Raw genomic sequence first — 22,065 nt, 5'->3', positions numbered from 1 at the left:
AGTCACATACAGGATTTAATTACTGCACATGGGGAGGGGGGGGTCATTAGTTTCTGTCTGGCCAGGAGCAAAAGGCAGGACCCGCCCAAGAGACCATCTTCTGGGTTTAGGAGGATGAACAGAGAGATGGGGAGATAACTTTAGCCTTGTTCTGTGAGTGGAGGAAAATTAGATCAGAAGTGATGAATAGATGCATTGAAGTGGCAACATATGAGGAAAACCTCAGGAAGGAGGTTCTACAGTCGTCGTTGCGCCCCCCCCCCCCCCCCATCCTGTCCATGCTTCATCCGGATTGATTAGATGTGTCTGGGCGCTAATGGATGAGTCTAGAATGATGGGGGAACTGCATTAGGGTCTCATATACAACATTAATGTAATAAATGATTACTGTTGAGGTTAAATGGCGACAGGCTTTCTCCCATAACAAATAAATTCACCGTCTTTCACCTCCCCCCTTCTTCCTGCAAACACAACATTTTGGAGGAAAATGGAAGTGTGTGTGTGTGTGTGTGTGCCCCAGCTGCAGCCCCAGCTGCCCCCCCCTCCTCTCCGTCATTTATGTCAATAACAGCGAGGGGCTGTTGGGCCGTGGAAGTTGTGCGTTAAAGCTCCACGGGGAGCCGTTTCCTCTGGGAGAATATGCTGAAATACACACTCTGAATGGAGACTCGGTCTTATTCACTGCTTGTTTGCTACGACGTACGCTTTGGCCTGACAGCAAAGAGCAGAAACAAAAACAACAAATAATAAAAATACTTCAAAGTATGCAAGCTCTTTGTGCTAAAAGCAAATCTCAAATAGGAGAGGCATGGCACTCCGGTGGAGGAGGGAGGAGAGCAATCTGTGCTCTGAAACTGCCATCTGTGCCGGTGGGCTGCCTCTACCGGCCGCCGCTCGCTCCATCACTGTAATTGGTGTGGTAACCATGGCGACGGCGGTTCCCCCTGCGGTGCGGGCGCGTGGACCTGAGAGATCTGAGCCAGCCACACCGGGTCAGACAGACAGGAGGAAAGACAGACGGGCTTAGATAAGGCTGACTTTGCATCTCTCTCTCTCTCTCTCTCTCTCGATAGATAGATAGATAGATAGATAGATAGATAGATAGATAGATAGATAGATAGATAGATAAGACCTATTGAGTCTCTGCCCCCCCGAGACACCGGCTTTTTCCTCCAGATTTAGCCCCTAGACAATGGGGCCGGACAAACAGATGCTTCCTTGTGATTAATTGACTGATTAAATACTGAAGACCCCGTGGTTCATCTCGCCCGTACAGACAGGTTCTCATGGCGTCCGAGAAGAGAGAAACAGTAACTCAAGTCGAGCCGAGCCTTTCTCTGGAAACACTTGGAGCAGCTTTTTATCTAAATGTTGATGGTGGAACTTGGTTTGTTTTTGGACTCGGCTTGTATTTCACTCATGAGTGGTGTGAAAAATGACTTTTTCTCATTACTCGACCTATTCTGTAGCATTTAGAAGCTGCGTTCGTCGTATGTATCATATCCACTGAAGGCTAAATAAACTGTGTGCGCTCACACTCGGGTTCTTTAGCCCACTGCCAGAGGCATAGTGACTGTTTTTCCCTGGTAATAACAGGAGCCAGCTCATGAACACCAACATTATATGGTGCCTTCAGGCTGACACTATAATGGCAGTGGCCGGCTTGATTGTCTTCTCTTTGCAGGTGTTTCACCTTTTTTACGAAGCGGGTATATGTTTCTCTCGCTCCCGTCTCTGACATATGATGAATATAGATCAGCATCATGTTTGAACACGAGATCTGATCTGAGTTATTAATGCCGAGTCCAGATTAGTGGCCGATGTGAAGTCGGAATAAAATATGAAGTGTAGTTTTCCCCCAGCGAGGTCTGATGAAAGCGCTAACTAGCGGGTAATCATTACAGCCTGATGTAAGCTGGGAGAACGTATGTACCACTGAGCTGCAGCCCAATTAGGCTGTTCTGATGCTTTTTTATTATGGTTGAGGACGACTTCTTCAGTGAGGCGTGTAAAGTGCCTCATGAGTCTGATTAGTACATCGTGTGTGTGTGTGTGTGTGTGCACTTTGATCACATGTGTCTATCTTCTCCCAACAGCTCCGTCTCTTCTGGCATCCTCTGTTTTCTCTGTCCTGCAACTCAAGAGATCCACAATCTGGCACAGCTGTGTTGTTGTGTTTTTCCAGAGGTTCACGCCCTTTCAGTCTTCTGATGAGAGTATAACGTTCAGCCGGTCCACTCGAGGCTATAGAAGTTATTCTTTTAAAGAAACATACATCTCGTAAAACTCACACGCGGTTGTTTTTTCTCTAACCTCTGCTTTCTCACACTCTCTGTAGTGTGCATTCCTTGCCTTCGGCGTGCCGTGCGTGTTGACACCACCAGTGTTGGTGGAACCCCGACGAGGCTTTGAACACTCGCTTCTTCCTCCGTTATCTCGGGAGCGAGAGCAAGCCTCAACACGGCAACACCAGGTGCTGCAGTACGGCTGACTGCAGGGCACGCTGGGAAAATTGGAAATGGGATGTGTGTATTTGTGTTGAGTGTGTGTGTGTGTGTGTGAATAATAACCCAACGGCTCTGTGCTATGCAGTGAATCAATGTGGCTCTGTGCCAGGCAACAGCTAATACCTCTCCCTCCCATTTCTCTCACCTCTTTTTCTTTTTTCCCTCCTTCTTTCTCCTTCTGTTAGTTTGGCACATTTAATGACTCTCATACATCTAACTGTTACATATCCCAGTTTCTTCTACTCATTGTTGATCGACTCCTCTTTATATTTTTGCCATATTAAATCCCTGTTTTCCAAATTCAGAGTTGCTGATTTGGTGAGAAACTGTCAGTTCAAAACCAGCGGAGAGTGAATCATAACCTCCGAGGGATGTGAATCTCTCTTTTCAATTCCCATCCCACTGAAGATTAAAGTCTGAAGTAAATAATTAGCTTCTCTGTTACTCATTACAGCGAGTGTCATTGGCTTTGGCATCACATGCACTGATCAACAACAAGCATACACAGCCACGTGACGCAGTCAGCATTCCTCACAGAAGCATGTTACACCGAACGCAGACACACAACACGGAGATCTAACGTGTCCTAATGAGGTACGGTGAGTGTAGAAGGTCACACGTTCCTTTTTATTTTCAGCAGTTGGTAACGGACAGCTAAATATAGAATCGGCGCATACCTCGAGGCGATCTGTCCCTTCTACCTCGCTGGCTGCACAGCGGAGAGAGAGTCTCTGTTTATCGTCACCGACCGACTCCACGTGAGCTGTGATTCACGAGGCAGAGGAATCCATTCAGTGTGTGTGTGGTTTTTTTATTTATTTGATTCTCTCTTCCTGCTTCTCCTCTCCTCAATGACAACTAACCCTGACCGGCCCTCAGTGTTGCATGGGGTCGACCCTGACTCTCTCTCTCTCTCTCCATCTGTATACGACTAACTGAACTGACCTAAGGGACATAGCGTTGTATTGTTCAGCATCGGTCACAGGCGGTCTTTGTCATGGCACAAGAATGCTGCTGTGGAGGCGGAAAATCTCAGCTCAACATCTGCCCACTCCGGTCCACACGTCTCTCCAAACGCACCGTCGTATACACACACATACACACACACAGCCTAGCTTTACTTTGTTATCAGATCCAGGCTGGGAGACCACGGGGGGACCGAATAGAAACTTTAACAATGAGATGATTAGAGCTGGAGCAGAGACGGAAGAATCGGATCCAAATCCAGAGAGTGTCCTAATTGGGTTTTGGTCTTAAGGCAAAGGTTTCCAAGAGGACTACCTCGTATTGATTGAAATGCTCCTGGCCTCTGATTTAAGTGTGTGTGTGTTAGTTAACGTGAATGTATCCAGTGGTTTTATTCTCCACCCCAGATCTCATCTCTACCTGCTCCCTGATCTCGCTTCATGCCACAGAAACAGCAAAAATAGAATTTTAGATTTGGTTTAATTGATCTCCACAAAGCCTCTGAGACTCGCACTATCGATCTGTTTGTGTCCTGTGCTCCTGACTCAGAGGATATCGAGGAACATGTGCAGGAGGGTGAACCCTGCGACCTATTATTGCCTCTGCGTTGACATCCGTCACCATGTAAGGTGTTGAACATTAGGAGCAGCGCTGTAACCTTTAGAGCCCAGCGTTTAGCATTCCCCCTCCCTGTTACCGAACAGTGATCACATCGCTGTAAGATGTGATCACATCACCTTCTACTCAGCGGACTTTGCCTCCGAAAGACAGTCAGATTAGAGGACAACACAGCGGTTATGCCATGTCCCAGCATGCTTTGAACACAAGCAGTCACGCTGTCGTAGCAACGTTTGTTTCGCTGAAAGATAAACCGACAGATAGCGGATCGAGTTCAACAACGCTGGCTGTAAAATAAAACCAATTACCAGAGAAACCAGTGTTTTGATAAAGGCTGTACCTAAAACAAGAACTGAAGGCATAGCAACCACATCCTTCCTTAAACTAGTCTGCATTCATGCACCCATTAAGAGTCTTTATTTATATCTTTAAAGTGGGCATGTGTTGATCTTGTGACCAGGGTAGTCAGAGCATCTGCTGTGCTGTGAGCAATGTATGAGGAAGTGATGAAAACCATACGGATAGAACTAAGATCAGAGGTGTTCGTCTCGTTTTTCTAAATTGCACTCAAACACATGATGCTTTTGATTAGTGGTAATGTACTTTGATCTCCACATGGCAGCCCTCCTTATGAAGACCAGCCCAGCAGGGTGTCTGGCCTCAGCCCGTCATACAAGCACTCATCTGGAATCTGGGATAAAACTCTTGAATTGTTGACTTCTCCTCATATAGCGTCATTATGTTAGCCCCGGCCCTCTGACAGTAAATCCAGTCCAGACAGCCTTTGATTAGCGATACAAGAGATAATCCACGCTCTAATGTAAAAAAAATTAACTGCAACATATGGCAAGCTGAAGATAAATTATGAATTGGGTGTGCAGCTCACGGTGGGATTACTGGCGTGGTCGCGTGCGGCCCCTATCTCCCCTCCCCTAAAAGTAGCCCAAACCCACGCTTGGGGAGTTGGGATTAAAGGCCGTGGGTCACAGGGGTTTGGCTCGGGGCTCTACTGTTTGAAGGACAGTCCTCTCGGATTGGATTGATCGGAGTCCCTTCGATATCCACCGTACATCAAGATTATAATGATGGGATTCCCCTGCTTTCTGATTGGGTTAATCCTGTCTGACTTTCTAATCAAATACAGCCTCCTGCTGTTTTTTTGGAGAGGAGGGAGGTGTTTGGGAAGGTATGAGGAGAGCTATTGAACAGATACTCTTGTCTACAGTTACTGACATTAGTTGTTTATTGACAGACACTTTGGCTGTCGATAAGCATCAATATGAACCTTGGCTTTATGATTATTAAAGCACCTCTTAGTGATTAGGACACCGTGATTACTACACATGTATGTCCAGCGTGTGTAGCACTTTTATACTAAATTCGGTTGGTCCAGTCACTTTGTGTTGTAGGGCAGCAACTGACTATTATTTTATTTTCAATTAATCTGCAGATAATCGTCTCGATTCATTTTTTGGTTCCTGAAAAGTCAGAAAATGTGTGTTTTAATGTCCATTATAGTTCTCTTAAACCAAACATGATGTCTTCAAATTGCTTGTATTTTCTGACCAAGAATCCCAAACCCATTTCAAACTGCTTCTAAATAAAGCATATTGCGTCCCAGCGTGAGGTTTATCTTTTCATCTCCTCATTTGAATCGTCCTCTTTCCTGGAATGTGAGAGATATTGCAGCCGCCCTGCACGAGACACAATGTCACGCCCTGAAATAGTTTTACACGTTCGCATATTGGTCTAAGTCCTACAAGTAGGCCAGAGCAACTAATGCAAATTTCCAGATTTTCCTTCTCTGAAGGAATTACTGGGATTAATGCAATATGCAGTCGAACGGAGAAAAATCCCGCGGCAGACGTAAAAAGGTGGCAGGTCAGAGAGAGGAGAGAGTGCGCTGCAGCTGCAAACAAGGTCAGATTCAGAGCCTCAGGTGACTTCAGATCAATGCCCGCTGGGATCACCGGTGGTTACAGGAATGGAGATCCAAAATCTGTAATCAGGGAGATGATTATTTGGTGACGGCAGAGAGTAGGAGAGTATAGCCTAACCTAGATTCTGCTGCAGTTTAGGTCTCGCTCTCCCGTCTCTCCCTGTCTGTCTCTGTTCATTATTTGCTGCATGGCAGGCCATTTATAAATTAAGGTCAGAGTTAAGGCGGCACTATTTATAGTGAAACTATCTGCACAAACTACACGACTAATCCCGGCCCTCTTTAGCTGAGAATATTCCCAGCAGCAGATATGTCTTCCGTAGTTTTTTTAATCTCCATGAATTTCATTAATCTGTAAAAATCGACCAATATTTTCTGACCTTCCTGAACTATGATCTCTGAAGGTATTAAAGAGTATTAGAACACATGATCACCCAGACGCCACTCACCATTTGCTCTACTTTTCCCTGTTTGGAGTCACTGCGGTGCAGGGGAGGGCAGCATCCTGCGGGTAAGGGAGGGAGAAATGGGGGAGCAAAGGGGGGGAGGCGGGATGATGCAGTCCAGATGGAGCCGAACTGATTATCTCTACGAGGCGACGGCAGTGTTTTAGGGAGGTTTTTGAGTCCCCGGCTGAACCGCAGTCGTAGAGATTAGTGTCACTTTAATCACAAAAGCAAACTTTTGTCGGTTACAGTTCTTCTTCATCCTCTGATTTGCATATATAATTTTATAGTATCAACAGTGAATTAAACACATAACCTCCCATATTTCTCAAAACTATAGCGTCTGAATAACAACTCTTTTCCTCCTTTATTGTGTCTCCAGGCCTTCGGACAAGCCTACTCCAACCACAGGAAGGTGGCAGCGGATGGGGAGAGCCGTGAGGAGTCTCTCATCCAGGAGTCGGCCTGTAAGGAGGCCTACTACGAGCAGAGGGTCCTGGAGCTGCAGGCGGAGCTCCGCCAGGCGCGCAACATCCTCACCAATACCCAGTCTGAGAACGAACGGCTGAACACCATCTCCCAGGACATGAGAGAGGTAAGAGTCACACATACGCAACCAGAATCGGAGCACAATTATTACACAATGTAATCTGCAGTTCAGTCAGCTGGATATGTGTCATAAGAAGCTACTAATGCACACTGCACACGTGATGTGTGAGAGGTCAACAAGAGGACTGGGTAAAGTCCTCTCTAAGAGTCTTACTGTTCATCAGAAGACGCTGTTTCCTGGTGGTTCTTTTTTCCTGTGTCAATACTTTTAAATTGAACTCACTTCCCAGTTGAAGCAGAGGGGGTCTGCCGCTGTTTGCCTGCAGCTGTTGAGAACAACGGATGTGTTTGTTGTTGTTTTTTAGGTCTGAAGCTGCAGAAAACATAACGGATATTAATCACTGATCAGCTCTGTGTAGTTGAGCCCAGGAGGAAACTGCAGCTCTTATATATATATATCTATCTATCTAGAGATATATCTATCTAGAGATCTAGAGATATATCTATCTAGAGATCTAGAGATCTATCTATCTAGAGATCTATCTATCTAGAGATCTATCTATCTATCTATCTAGAGATATATCTATATCCTGTCCTGTACTCCTTCTCCAACACTGTGTTGCGTGGTTAATTTTGGAAGCAAAGAAAGGTCGTACAGATTCCCATCATATGACAACTGAATGCCTTGAATGTGAAATGTAATTATCACTTAATGCTGCTGAAAATCAATCAACACTGAATTCATAGCATTAAGATATTTGACTTGATTTATGTGGTTTGAATCCACCGTTTAAATGTCACTTAGTTTCAAGTTGTGCAATTCTAAATTCTTTTTTTTGCCTCCATATTAACAGAGCTCCACTACTTGTCCTCCCTAAAGACAATGGAGCATTAAACACGGCATGCTGCTGCCTCTCATGCCCCCCCCCCATGGATACAGTAAAAGCATCTAAGTGTAATTATTCAGTGTCATCTCTTTAAAGTGAAGCCAGTTTCAAGTCGTATGATTTGTCGCATGATATATCTATTGATAGATAGATGTTTTTTCTTTAGTGCTGCATAATTACTGCAGCTGCCTTCATTCACCTCTGATACTTTGACGATTGCTGCCCAGGCCTGTACTATTCAGGGTGGAACTGCAGAGTCCACAACTGTTGTGTTCCTGACATGCTAAGACAAGACTAACCGCACTGTAATGACTTCAGAGACCAGGCAGATCGAAGCAACACCTTGCCTTCAAGCCTCATGCGATACGCTCCGCTCCTGTTGTGATGCAGGGCGGAGTCGTAATTACAGATGGATGAAAAACACAGGTTCCATGGGAAACATGCTCTGATGCGAAAGATGGCACGACTCCACCTGAATAATGAATCAGTTAATATCTTCAATTTGTGTGAACTGTTGAATGACGGCTGTGGCGTTGGTGACATGCCTCATTATAACAACTCCTCCTCAAACCAGCCTTTTATTAACTGAACAAGCCGTGTCTAAATCTGAGCATATAGCCTTCAGAGATTCCAGCAAACATTTCTCATATTCTCTCCTAAGCTTACCTGACTATCACAATGCTGACCTTTTTATTGTCTGCGCCCCACATTGGACAATGTCTGACCCGTTGAGTGCTCCATTTACATATACTCACAGCTAATTGACCTCATTAGAAGAGACGGGGTTGCAGCGCAGTGCAGAGGCGTGCGAAGATGCATGTGCGATTTTGCATTAACAGGAGAGCCGTATAGGTTGAAACGGACTGAGAAATGTGCGAAGCTTTGAAGAAGCCTTTTTGACGCAAAGAGAGAGAGACGTGAAAGGATGAAAAGAGCCTCTCACCTTCAGAAGCGCTTCTTTGGCCCACGCTCCCGCGACAGCCGTGTACCAGCTGGAATACTAAAGACGACGTAGCAGCTTTGAAGTCGCAGCTTGTTTTGAGGAGGTGGGCTGTGTGAGAAGAGAAGGAACAGACAACTCTTGTTCAATGTAACTTGATTTATTTGACGCGTCTCTAGGTAGGTGCACGGTGCATCACGTACTGCACCAGGAAGGAGCTCAACCGCATGTTGGTGCTGAAACACCGGTATTGTTACCCATTCCGTGCATCCCTCTCCACCCATGCACCAAATAGGCCCATGTGCTTCTGTGCTTCACATTCTGCATCATGACAGTCAGCCCTCCTCTCTGTATAATGTTCCCACTACATGGTAGTCAAACCCATCAGTATTCCAAATCGTCCTGTGTTTGTGCACAGCAGATTTAGCTGAGTCCTCTGTTTTGCAGGTCAAGTTGGTAATTCCAGTGTATTTCGGGGGGGGGGGGGGGGGGGGTTAAAAGAGGGCTCCCCTTCGGAGTGAGTCTAAAATCTTTGGCAGGCAGCTGCAGGGACTGCTGCTGTTTACCGTGAGTCACTGCTTGAGACAGATGTCAGCAGCTTTTTTTTAGTGAGAGACTTAAAAACGGCATGTCCCTCAAAATGACTTAAGTTTCGTAAAGCTCTACATTCTGCTATAATTAGGTCAGCTGCTGCTCAGCTCTTAGTCTAAGTTGGTATAATTTGGGCATAATGGAAGCCAGATGTGCCTCACCAGTATAAACCTTAACTAACTGCAGTCGTTCCAAGAGTTAACTTAAACATTACTACATTCTATAAAGATATCGTGCCTCTTAAATCTCATATTATTTAGAAAAATGTGTACAGTGTTTCTCGCATGTCTGATCTACAGCTTCGGTGCAGCTGGTGGTCTGCATGATGGCTTTTCTGCAGGTACCATTCCCATTATAAACACCCTGATGCAGCAGTCGGCTCTAATTGGCAGGATAAAAGGGACCCGGAGTGTAAATTGGCCCATGTATGGAAGATAATGACACCCTTCTAATGGTACTTCTGTGGGTGCTAGGAGGAGTATGTGTGTGGCAGGCAAATGGAGGGAGCCTGGGCACTGAAGCTGGCATTGTGACCAGACTGACAGGTCTGAAAAGAGGCCTTTGTCTCCCGGGTTTCAAATTAGCCCAAATAGCCCAGGCAGGGAGAGAAAGAGAGGAGAGGAGGGGGCACTAGGAATTCTAAAATCCGTTGGAGAAGGAGAAAGGCTTAATGAGAGTAAACTCGGCACCAGTGGTGGACCGGGCTGCTATTCTGGGACAGCCTGGCTAATCATATTGGGTCAGGAGGTTGATTACATGACTCAATTTGATCAGGGAATGCAACCGACAGTTGGGCTGTAACTGTTGCCTTTTGTTTGTGGCTGAAATTGGGGGATTTGTTTTTCTGCTGCTGCACATCTACAAGGTTCCTCTGGAAAGAGCTTTCTAGCACAGCTGAAAGAAGGCTTATAAACGTGTCTCTCTGTGTGTGTTATTCACAAAGTCATCACGAGATGATGTCATTATTCTACAGATCTGGAGGCTTCGGTGTAAAACAGAGCTCGTCTTTGTAGTTGGCCCGTTCATTCACAACCATTTAGTTACAGCGCTTCAGCTGGGCACCGACATCACGTTCAATCCTGCCAGGCAGTGTTTCAGCCCCGAGTGCCAATAAGACACATTTCACTGCTACGCTGCAGTCTACAGGATTAAACCTCCATAAAGAGCCAGTAACGTTGTAAGGAGGCGCACTCTAATAGGCATGACTTAATTAAATTCAATCGCATGTCTTGAGAGGAATGTGCCTACAGTGATGGCTGCCACTATCCTTGCAGAATGGGAATCCCCATTGCCTGCCTCTTTTAGGAAATTATCAAAGCAGAGCCAAAGATAAAAACACTCATAAAAAATGTAATGGATTTCCACCTCAGCATCACCACATGGTTGCTTGCAGTACTTCCTATCTACGTGTGCATCACTCAGGATGCTGTGCTGCTGCCACTGTAACCGTTGTCATCCTGAAGTGATTCGCTTACGCGGATCATTTTCCATACAAAGACATAAATTATGATGTAGTGCTGTTTGTCAATCACCATTATGTGCAGGCCATTCAAATGTTAAACATGATTGGTTTTTCCACCTCATTGACACGGATCGACGGAGCTGTCAGGCTTTCCCCTTAATTGAAGTGCTGCATCGACTGGCCTGATTAAACAACGTGAAGTGAGGCGGTCGAGAGATGGGGGGGGGGGGCATTTGCATTAACGGGATGAGTTCAAGAGGTCGGAGGAGGGCAGAAGTGTAAAGCTCATTGAGAGGAAGGCCTCTGTATTTATTGCAATCAGAAGAAATGAGAGTGCACGGCTGCAGGTTTTCAGTGGAGCAGATCGACATGAGAGCAGGATTTTTAGTCGTCACGTCAGTGTTCACAGCATCGAAATAAAGTAGACGTAGAACGGACATTTCCATTCAAATCAACGTAGCAGGAAATTCACAGCGGCGGCCATTTTTATGTGTATCGTTGCGACCAGTATAGCATTAAAGCATGGCGGAATTAACAAGCTAGCTAGCTTGTTAATTCCGCAATACTTTAATTAATGCCAGAGGCAGCACCGGGTCTAGAGGTCCTTACGTCTCACTTTCAGCTGCTCCCGAGAAGGAGAAGCTAACTAGCCAGTCCGCTCTCTTCCCGGTGAGCTGCGACAACACTTTACACCTCCACTCACATGTGTTGCCCCCAAAACAACCAACAGCAATCGACATTTTCTTTTCTTACTAGTCAAAATGACCGCGGTAAACGGTCCGATGTCCGTTCTACTCCTATTCTATTTCTATATCTGACACGTTGCCTTGATTATTGAAAGGTCAGAGTTGAGCGGTAAAGAGATCCAAGGACGGTTGCTCTTTGTTCCCTGGTATCATCGTCTGACGTGAGGCTAATGTAACAGGACTCCTAGAGGGCTTTGGGGTGTTGATGTCGACTGCCTTATTATTCCTTGTGACATTAATGCCAAGACGGATCACCTCCTGTCATGTGCTGGTTGGAGGGGGTGGGCAGTACGAAAAGACAAACAGAAAAGGTTGGAAAATTGGTCTCTGAGGAAAAAGACTGATACGGCAGAGGAACATAGCAAGAAGAGGTGTGAAAACTCAGACACGTGCCGCTTCGGTTTCCATTTTTGCGCCAGCCTTTGAGTGACCCACAAATGACTCTACAGCCTCCAGATGTTTTGCAGGTTATCTGAGCACAGCACCCAACATCACCTAATCTCACTTCCACCCCAGCTAGCCGCCTCATGGGTGGCACGTCTCACAGATTGATGGCTATTTTTGTCCCTTAAGAGCGGTGCCTCTCTAAAATACATTTAGAAGGTGCCATTGATCCCTAATAATGTTTGTCCTCTGGATCGGCTGTAAGGAAGCTCTGACAGTGTGTCGATCTTGATTTAAGCCCCCGGCTCACAGCACCAAAGAGGTTTCCCCGTGCCGGATCAATGGATCCTAATAAATCAACCACAAACACACAAACAGGCCTACACATTCACTCCAGCTAATGGGTGTGCATATTCTCACGTGCACGTCTCTCCACTTTCATCTAAACAACCTCAAAATCTCTAATTCGCTGTTGAGTGCGTGCAGGCACATTTTCGCCCTGTGGGCTCTTCAACAGTGACACGCTGGACAAAGTACCATCAGCCAGGCGCCCACAAGGCTCCTTTCACTTTTTACTTTTTAATTGTCTCATTGAAAAGTGTGACCCTGACTTGTGTTTTGTCTCCGTAATGGGGTCTGGGTGGGCTGAAAAGAGTGACAATCGCTTGCAGCGAAGAAGAGGATAAAAGCAGATCTGCTTTCAGCGATATTCTCAACTCGTGACAGTAGCGATAGGCCCCTGAGCTTCATTATTCCTTTGCTCTGTCTAAACCTACACTGGGGGAGGGGTTGAGCTGTGGCGCATCTGTGATTCATTTCTTGTCTCTCCTGAAGGTGATCCTGCGATGTTCTCGGCTCCGTAGAGTTAGATTTAACTCATGCTGACGTGACCTTGACTGCTGCAGAGCCTACAGGACATAGAAACCTTTTTGTCATCAGTTTACTGAAGAGCCCGAAGTGCTCAGTGGAGCACAATATCACCAGAGATCTACAAGTGGAAGGGAACATGGCCGTCCCTATATCTGATACAGATATGATGGAACTAAAGCTCCGTAGGAGGAAGGAATTCAACTGTGACTGATACATGGCCTCTAAAACCACACTGACACATGCAGAGGAGAGGAGAGGAGAGGAGAGGAGAGGAGAGGGGAGGGGAGGGGAGGTGGGGGTTGGAAAAAATGAGAGCAGAATTGTTGGTGGGAAAAGCAAAATGGAGGTCAGTGGTTTTAGAAAGAGAAGCCGAGAAAGTGGGTTAGAAAAAGAAGCAGTATTGACCTGCTCTTGGTGTCATTCCACTTGGGAACCCCTCTGCACTTTGCAATAGTTTGTAGAAATCCAGCGCAAAGTGCAAAGTGGGATGGAGAGTGAAAATGAGGTCAGTGGAGTGAGAGTGCGAGAGAGAAAAGAAAAACAAGATAAAACTATAGTTATATTTAGCCTGTCTGTGCTGTCACATCAATAATACACTCTTGGGCAGCACTTTCGAGGGAACCAAACCATGGAGTAAAAAGCTAGTATGGATTAGCAGAAATTCATATTTACAAAAACTCTCTGGAGTTAATAAGAACTGAGCGGAGCCTTCAACACAGCATTAAAACATTCCTAATCTACACTTGAGTTAAGCCTGAAACTTTGCCACCGTGGCTTACTGAGCGACGGAGCGGTTTCCCGCTGAAGTCGAGGTTATAGCGGCTCAAACACGTTGAGACATTACTCTGAGCTTTATGGATTTAAGCAGGCTCAACCCCACTGGGCTGTCAGAAGCAGTTTAATGGCGAAAAAGAAAGCTTTGGAGTTGAAAGTGGTAGATTTCAAACAGTGCAGTTGGAAGAAGCTCTGACCGAAATGTGTGCTGCTCTTGTGACATCTTGCAGCACTGTATGAACCTAGAGAGGGTTCATTGGAGCAAAAGATAGTGTGCTGTATCATGCGTGCACACATGCATGCACTGCCCCTCACTGTGCCTTTAAACATCTAATGTATGTTTATGGTATTCCTGAATAACCCACCCCCTTTGCATGGAAGTGACACATTTGTCTGCGTGTGTGTGGGCGGATTCAAGCAGCTGTTAAGACGTCACCTGTAGTGACAGCAGGCGGGGGGGTCCTCACTAACCACACACAGGCCCACGCTAATAAAAGGCCCCCACACCCCAGTGTCTAAACAGCCACACTCACACAAATACCACAATATATTTCAAACATTCCCAGGAGTGCGCTCCTCGTGATTAAATGCTGTCCGCCCTTTATAGCAGGGGAGTGGGGGGATGCACATGGCCGCCGCAAACCCTGATGAGTTTACTCAAATCAGCTTCCGTCAAACAGCGGCTCGGTGTAAACCCACCCCCGGTCTCTGAGGGGCTCAGTGCAGCAGAGGATGTGGAAGCAAGGTGAAAGGTCAAGGCCCCGTTATGCATTGTAATCAGATTGGAGGAGGATGATAATCGGGTTCAGCGGTGGCCTGTATTCATCGGCACCGGACGGCACTGAGCCTCCAGCTGAGGCACATCACCCTGGCCAGGAAAAGACTCCCAACAACCAGCTGGCACAGCTTTGTGGAGTCAAGAACAAGAGATTACTGGTGTGGACGATTATGCTGATGTTCTTAATAAAATAGTTGTATATGTAGTTTGATAGTCCAAAAGCATACAACTGGAATATCTGAATCTATTCATGGTTTGACTGATTCCAGCTCTTTTTTTTCTTTGCTTTAATTCACATTTCTCTCAGAAGTCAGGACCACTGCACGGAGGCTTAGCGGTAGGACTGATCAGTATTGTAAGCTCATGCATTATGCAGTAATGCACCAACACCAGGGCTTTTGCACAGCAAACGCCCACGCTCATTAGACATGCGCAGAGAAACCCAGATGAATATTAATGCACCTTCAAACGTCAACTCGCCTCTACACACAGTGATTAATTATTACACAGAGCAAACGAGGAGCGTGTACTCTTCATCAGCGGGGATCCAGCAGCAGCATGTTTGTCAGTGAAGTCCTCCCTCAGTAAGCCAAATAAGCGATAAATCAAATTATAGAGTAACAATAACAAATTGTTTATGGTTGCATGATAGTCTCCAGAGTCACATTAGGTAGAGAGCGTGGTTATTAATAAAGCTGTATTACTATTTATACTATACTCAGTTGTGAATATTGTGTGACTAGGAAGTTGTCTTTAAAGATACACAGCGTGTAGTTAGTTTCAGGCGATTATACTCTGATGAAAACAAAGTTATGAATATTAGATTCTATTTCTGCCAATAGATCCTACGAAATGCTACACACTGTCTTTAATGGGGTCTGAGCACATCACCGTTGAGGGGATCGAACTTGTGGCCCTTCTAGTTGTTAAAAGCTGTTTCTAGCCATCAGGATACACATCGCCACCAGCTTATCACCCGCTCTCTTTCAATAAGTAACAACACTGAAATTTATATAGGTCTGCAAAGCGAAAGCCTCTCAGGGTTGACTTCCTGTGGTCGTTGAAGCGGTCCGAGAGCAGGGGTTGTGATGCGGCCCGGCCTCGTGGTCACAGCGTGAGAGGAAGGGGCCACCTGGCACGGGATTGGGAGGCTAATTGTCCCGCTGGTCTGAGGTTCTATTTGCCAACTCTCCTGAGAGGAAGACGCACATCACACACACTCAGCCACAAACACACACACACATGCAAATCCTAACCACACTGTAGATACAGAGACTGTTGTTCTTCTCTTGCTGCCTCGCACACGTAAATATTCTGCACTTTGCAGGAGGTGACGATGCTGACTGTGTGTGTTTCATCAAATCCACGCAGACCCATAACTGAGTGCACCTGCACACACACACACACTCTAAACGTTACTTGTCGGTTGGCTCAAAAAGGCCTTCTCTCCTTCAGCGAGTGTCTCCTTACTTCAGAGCTTTTATCTGCTGTTTCTCTGAGAAGATGCCAGCTAAGATTTCCACCACCCAAATGTCCTGCTGGGCTCTTTATTTTTTTGGGGATGAGCTGGTCAGCCGGGGATGGGAGGACGACGGTGCCGAACCTTAAAAGAAGAGGACGGAGGGTTAAACATGGCGATGGACGTAGTCGTGAGGACACGGGGGGGGCTCAGCGGGGACGATCAGATCCTTCAGTCGGGGGAAGTGGGGGAAGGGCATGTCTCTTACCTCTCCTACCTTTTATATAATTACTGGTGCCTTTCCTGAGGAGCAAGAGAGAGCCAGCTGCACTTACAGTACACACAGGATTGAGAGTTTCTTTGGTCAAGGACAGAACACACTCAAAATATCGGCACATATTAACTGTTAGAATTTTTTTCCAATTAAAATCCAGACACTTTTTGCATTACCTCTGATTTCCACAATTTGCACTGATCAGTCCTTGTATCCATCTGTATAGAGACACCAAGCCCCTCAATAGAAAATTAGACCAGTAGAGTGCTTCCCGGCCGTTGAATGCCTTTCAGCATGAGAGAGAGAGAGATAAGTAGGCTTCAGTCTCTGCGGCGCCATCGGAGCTGGCAGGCTGGCACACTTGTGGCCCACTGCCCAGAAGGACACCTGGCACCTCCCTCTCAGTCTCAACACGAAGAGGCACACACACACGCTCACACTCACACACCCACACATGACTGGTTTGGGCAGATGGGAGTCCATTCTTATCCAGCAAGATTTAGAGCGTTAACGAGCCAATGTGACACTAACGGTTAAATTAAAGCAACGATATCCCATCAATCGCCGTCTCTCCCACACTCGGTCAAACAAGATTTAAGTAGTGGTCACTGACAACTCTTCCTCTTCTCCCTCCCTCTTCCTCCTTTGGCCCCACAGAACGGCCAGATGGTGGAACTGCAGAGGAATCAGCTGCGTGACGACGTCAAGGAGTACAAGTTCCGGGAGGCTCGTCTGCTGCAGGACTACACCGAGCTGGAGGAGGAGAACATCTCGCTGCAGAAGCAGGTCTCCGTGCTCAAGCAGAGCCAGGTGAGGATGGAGCAGGGCTGCAGCTGTAGATGCACAAAGTTTGAGTCATGCAGCAGAGCAGCCCCTTCTTTTTACCTTCGCTGTAGGTGATCATGCGGTCTTCTTTAGTTGGGCTTAATTAGGGGCAGTGCACCTGTTGCGTCTAAGAAACGCTCAGAAAGCGCCAGCCGGGCGCTGCTGTAGTGCCTGTCGTTACTCAGCAACTAAAACCTGCACGCTGCGACGATGATGAGGATGCAGTTGTGGCGATTTAGCAGTAAGCCTCACTGACTAAACCAAACGCAGTCAAAACAAAGCCCAGTAAATCCCTCACAGTAGCTTTACTGCTCCATTTGTCTGTCAGTTTGTCTGACCTTTCAACGCGATGTTCTGACTGCAGTAAGTCAAATAATCTGTGCAACAGATCGTAAAGATCTGGGTCGCCCTTCACTAAAATGATTAACTTCTCCAGATATTTACCGTAGACTGGTATTTATGGAAGAAAGAAAAGATGTCCGCCAGCTGTGACTGGTTGCTCCTGGTCACATGACATGCGGTGCAGTGTTCCAAAATTTAAATTTTTTTTAAATCTCCTGGCACTTTGAAAAAGAGGCGCTTGGGAACGTTCTGCACGTCTACATTTACAACAATGATTCTTTTTATTTTACACACATGTACCGTATAGTGCCATCTTACAGCATCTCAGTAGCCCTACAGGCCCTCCACCTCCCACTCATCAGCTCTCCTTCTTGTACTGATTCGACAAACATGAGCGATTTTAATATTCAGATTTAATTACCATAATAAAAACATCCTCTGATACGGTAAAGAGATGAGCAGCTGCCGTCTGGTTGTAGAAGTGTTTGACAGACTCTTTAACAGCTATCATTCTTTGGACAGAGATTCTCACACCTCATGGTTGAACACACACTTCCTGGTGTTAGTCAAATGAGTGGAAAGGAAAAATCTGCACATCTGCAAACATAAAACAAGAGCTAAATATCCAAGTAGGACATTTTCATTTGATGTCAGCTTTTATGCTTGAGCTGTTAATTCTTTCCATGTGCCCTTGTCATCTTAGATTCTGTTCTTTATATTCATCACAGAGGGCATGAAACTAAACAAAAGCGATATAAAAAGGATTCCACAATCCAATTAACAAAACTAATTAGAAAGGGAAATTATATGGATATGTCCTCAATTAACATTATCTTGAATAATGCCGTTCTTTTTGATCCAGCTGGTTTGCCACACAAGAGCCAGCCTGATGGCTCGTATTCACTGGAGCTGCGTCTAGTTGTATTTATTTCTCCGTGAACCTAAAAAACCTCATTAAAGGTGTCTCCTCTCCTCTTTTCCCCAGGTGGAGTTTGAGGGTTTGAAGCATGAGATCCGTCGTCTGGAGGAGGACACTCAGTTCCTGAACAGCCAGCTGGAGGACGCCATCCGACTGAAAGAGATCGCCGAGCGTCAGCTAGGTGAGGCCCTGGAGACCATCAAGACTGAGCGGGAGCTGAAGGCGTCCCTGAGGAAAGAGCTCTCGCACTACATGAGCATTGGAGACACGCTTTGTCAAAGGTAAAAAAGAAAAAGGCACACAAACAAAGCGCTCACAGGCCTCGGTCCACACCGTAAGGGACAATAAGTGACGCTCTGCACCCCTCTTTTCCTCCCAGTCCTCTCAGCATCTCTCTGGATGGACTCAAGTTCGGCGACGACGCCGGCACTGAGCCCAACAACGACGAGGCTCTCCACGGGTACGAGAACGGCTTCACCAAGCTGGCCAATGCCATCACCTGCGACAACCGCATCTCCGCGCCCAAGAAGGACGATGTGTTCCATCCTGCGCCCAGCCTCGTGGACGACCTGCTGAGCGAACTCAACATCTCGGAGATCCAGAAGCTCAAACAGCAGCTGATGCAGGTTTGTTCTTAACCAATGAAAACATTGTCTGTTAACAGTAGAAGAGATCGCAGACCTCTACGATCCACTTTAAGGGATTAATAACTGTCCATTCTGCAGATAAATAACAATCGATAAATCGATTGCAATCTCACAGATCGGGGTGCAAATGACTTGTTTCTGCAGTGTGTGCGTAGTGAGAGAATCAAGAGCAAGATAATGAGAGTCAAAAGCAATAAAGCACCTTGAATATCTCTCTAGATGTTCTTGATATGAGAATAGATTGGTGACCACAAAGCCAGTTAACCACAAGTTAACTACAGCCAACAAGTCTTGGCTTGTAGTGTGGAGGTGTGTTTGAAAGGGTGAGTGAGTCAGTAGATCCTGACCTGCTGCAGGGATCTCAATCCCCTTCTAGCAAAGTTAATCCAGGGAGACACACACACACCCTTCAGGCTCTGCTGGGCTGCGAGGCGGCGGGTGGTGGCACCAGTGGACCTGCCATCTGATTGGGCCCCATGGTTTCCAGAAAGTATGGGGAACCTGTGGATAATCACTGAGGTCTAAAGGATTAAGGTCTTTTTTTTCCATCAAACATAAACACGGATGCTGGATTAATAAAGTAAAGTCAAAGTTACCTCAATGCTGCCCTGCTTTGGGCACTGTTCTGGTTCTCGACCCGGCTGTGACAAAGCCCCGTGTTTGATATGACCCAGCAGCGTGTCACACCGCCGGCTGAAGCCTCCTGCCGGGTCATTCCACAGATTCCAGGCAGGCATCAGAGCAGAGCGAATAAAAGGCTTCCTTTACTCATCAAGCCACTCTGTTCCTCTCCTGCCGCATCTCACTCTATTGATTAGGTACTCAATGATCGATCCTAGACGTCCGCTCCTCGGAGATCACCCTACTAGTCCCTGGTAATGTATAACAACATCCAATAGGGCTTCTGCAGGAGGAGGATGGGCAGTGATGTTTGTAAGCTGCCCACGAGCCCTCTTCCAAATTTACATCATGTTGTAAACATATGATTATTTATCTAAATATTAGTTGACTTATGAAAAGTTTTATGCGTTAAAGTTTTTTAACATTAGATATAAGGAATGTCCAGACTGATCATCATTCTGTATTCCTCATAATAAACAGATGAGCGTGCACACCATACTTATACATTATTTACTGATCGGCTTCTGAAATAGCTCAGTGCTTACATCAGCACCACTGTGTGCATGTGTGTAAGACGAGCCGTCCAGTGACTCTGCCAGCGCTGACCTGAGTCCAGTCCAGCAGATTGTCACGGTCATCCTGACTCTGGTGCTGGGCTTCTGGCCAATGCGCCTCACATACCTTAGCAAACACAAGCCTGATAGTGGGTAGAGTTACATGACAGATAATCCACTAGTTTTAACGTGATCTGTTTTCAAAAGCGGGAATGGGCGCGTGCAATAAGCCAAGCGGAGAGTACTGTACTTTCATTGCAGACGTGCGGTGTGATGACGTCCCGTCTTATCGCTCTTTGTGTCTCTGCCTCTCTCTCCTCAGATGGAGCGGGAGAAGGTCAACCTGATGTCCACCCTGCAGGACTCCCAGAAACAGCTGGAGCAGGTCAACGGCGCTCTGTCCGAGCACCAGGAGAAGGTCAACCGCCTCACCGAGAACCTCAGCGCCATGCGCAAGCTCCAGGCCAGCAAGGAGCGCCAGTCCGCCTTGGACAACGAGAAAGAACGCGACAGCAATGAAGACGGAGACTACTACGAGGTGGACATCAATGGACCGGAGATTCTGGAGTGCAAGTATAAGGTACAAGGTCTCCTTATAGTGGACAGAATCTACATAGTCTACATGTCTTCTTGGTTTATACTCAGCTGTATGCATTCTCAACCATTGATCTTGCTTTGCATAGGTCGCTGTGTCTGAAGCAGGAGAGCTGAAGGAGGAACTGAAGACTCTGAAGACAGAATACCAGGCCTGTCAGTCGAGTTACGAAGAGGAGCGCACCCGTCTGGAGATCGACGTCACAGCGCTGGAAGTGAAGCTGGCGACTCTGGAGAAGACCAGTCACACAGAGAGAGTAGAGAAGGCCAAGCTGGAGAAGGAAGTGCGCAAGGTGAGATGTTGCTTTTTAGATTGACGTTTTGACGTTTTTAGGAACTTTGTAAGACGACAAAAACGTGCTTAATTGACGCCTTTCTCTCCGCGTCCTCAGTTGAGCGACGTGGCAGGCGAGTCCCAGGGCAGTCTAAGTGTGGCACAGGACGAGCTGGTCACCTTCAGCGAAGAACTGGCCACCCTCTACAACCACGTCTGCATGTGCAACAACGAGACACCCAACCGCGTCATGCTTGACTTCTACAAGCAGGGCAAGGGTGGTCGGAGCAGCCCAGAGGGCCGTGGTCGCCGCTCCCCCATTCTGCTAACCAAGGGCCTCTTCCCCGAACCCGGTAAGACCGACCAGAGCGACGGAGCCCCTTCACCGGTCTCCTCGCTGCCTTCTCCCGTGTCGGACCACCGCCGCGAGCCCATGAACATCTACAATCTGGTGGCCATCATCCGGGACCAGATCAAGCACCTGCAGCTGGCCGTGGACCGCACCACGGAGCTGTCGCGCCAGAGGGTGGCCTCTCTGGAGCTCGGCACCGTGGCGGACAAGGACAAGGAAGCCTGCATGGAGGAGATCCTCAAACTGAAATCTCTGCTCAGCACCAAGAGGGAACAGATCGCAACCCTGCGGACCGTCCTCAAGGCCAACAAGCAGGTCTGTTGTTGTCTTTTTTTTGCACTTATTGTCGGCTAAAATAACCGTGTCACTCCCAAACATACGTCTGTTTTAATTGAAACATAAGAAGGAGCGCTCAGCTATTTCAGGTCTATTCAGCTGTTGCAGCAACTGCATTGCAGACAAGATCTATAACAAACACTGGTGGAGACAGCCGCCATGATGTCAGCTGTCCAGAACAGCCTCCCAAAGACACATTGTGTATGCAGTTGCTGTGGCAGCCCTTTAAAGTGTATGTGTGGTCAGTCAGTGATCATTAGAGCACAGACATGAAAGCCCCTCATAAACCACACACCTATGGGTTTCAAAGCAGCAGCTAACACTAACGACTGGAGCCTGCTGGGCCGTACTGACTTGTAAGAAACAGGGGATGTGGTCCATATTAACAGACTTCTTGCGACAGGAAATACA

The 22,065-nt window shown here is 46.8% G+C and overlaps 1 protein-coding gene across 1 annotated transcript in view; it reads left to right on the top strand.

The window, feature by feature from the left end:
• Positions 1–925: 925 nt before the first annotated feature.
• LOC116382587 (protein bicaudal D homolog 2-like) overlaps positions 926–22,065 on the top strand; it is a 31,819-nt gene continuing 10,679 nt past the window's right edge. Inside the window, exons 1-9 of the mRNA XM_031845769.1 lie at positions 926–992; positions 6,522–6,541; positions 6,817–7,071; positions 16,848–17,000; positions 18,343–18,557; positions 18,656–18,902; positions 20,421–20,678; positions 20,782–20,985; positions 21,085–21,633. Of these exons, the coding sequence (XP_031701629.1) occupies positions 926–992; positions 6,522–6,541; positions 6,817–7,071; positions 16,848–17,000; positions 18,343–18,557; positions 18,656–18,902; positions 20,421–20,678; positions 20,782–20,985; positions 21,085–21,633 (1,968 nt within the window). The remainder of the gene's footprint in view (positions 993–6,521; positions 6,542–6,816; positions 7,072–16,847; positions 17,001–18,342; positions 18,558–18,655; positions 18,903–20,420; positions 20,679–20,781; positions 20,986–21,084; positions 21,634–22,065) is intronic.

This window comes from Anarrhichthys ocellatus, unplaced genomic scaffold (genome assembly GCF_004355925.1).
Source record: "Anarrhichthys ocellatus isolate YVR2014 unplaced genomic scaffold, GSC_Weel_1.0 scaffold5, whole genome shotgun sequence".
Taxonomy (NCBI): domain Eukaryota; kingdom Metazoa; phylum Chordata; class Actinopteri; order Perciformes; family Anarhichadidae; genus Anarrhichthys; species Anarrhichthys ocellatus.
Note: the sequence above shows the minus strand (reverse complement) of the source record. Positions and strands in the feature narration are given on the sequence as shown.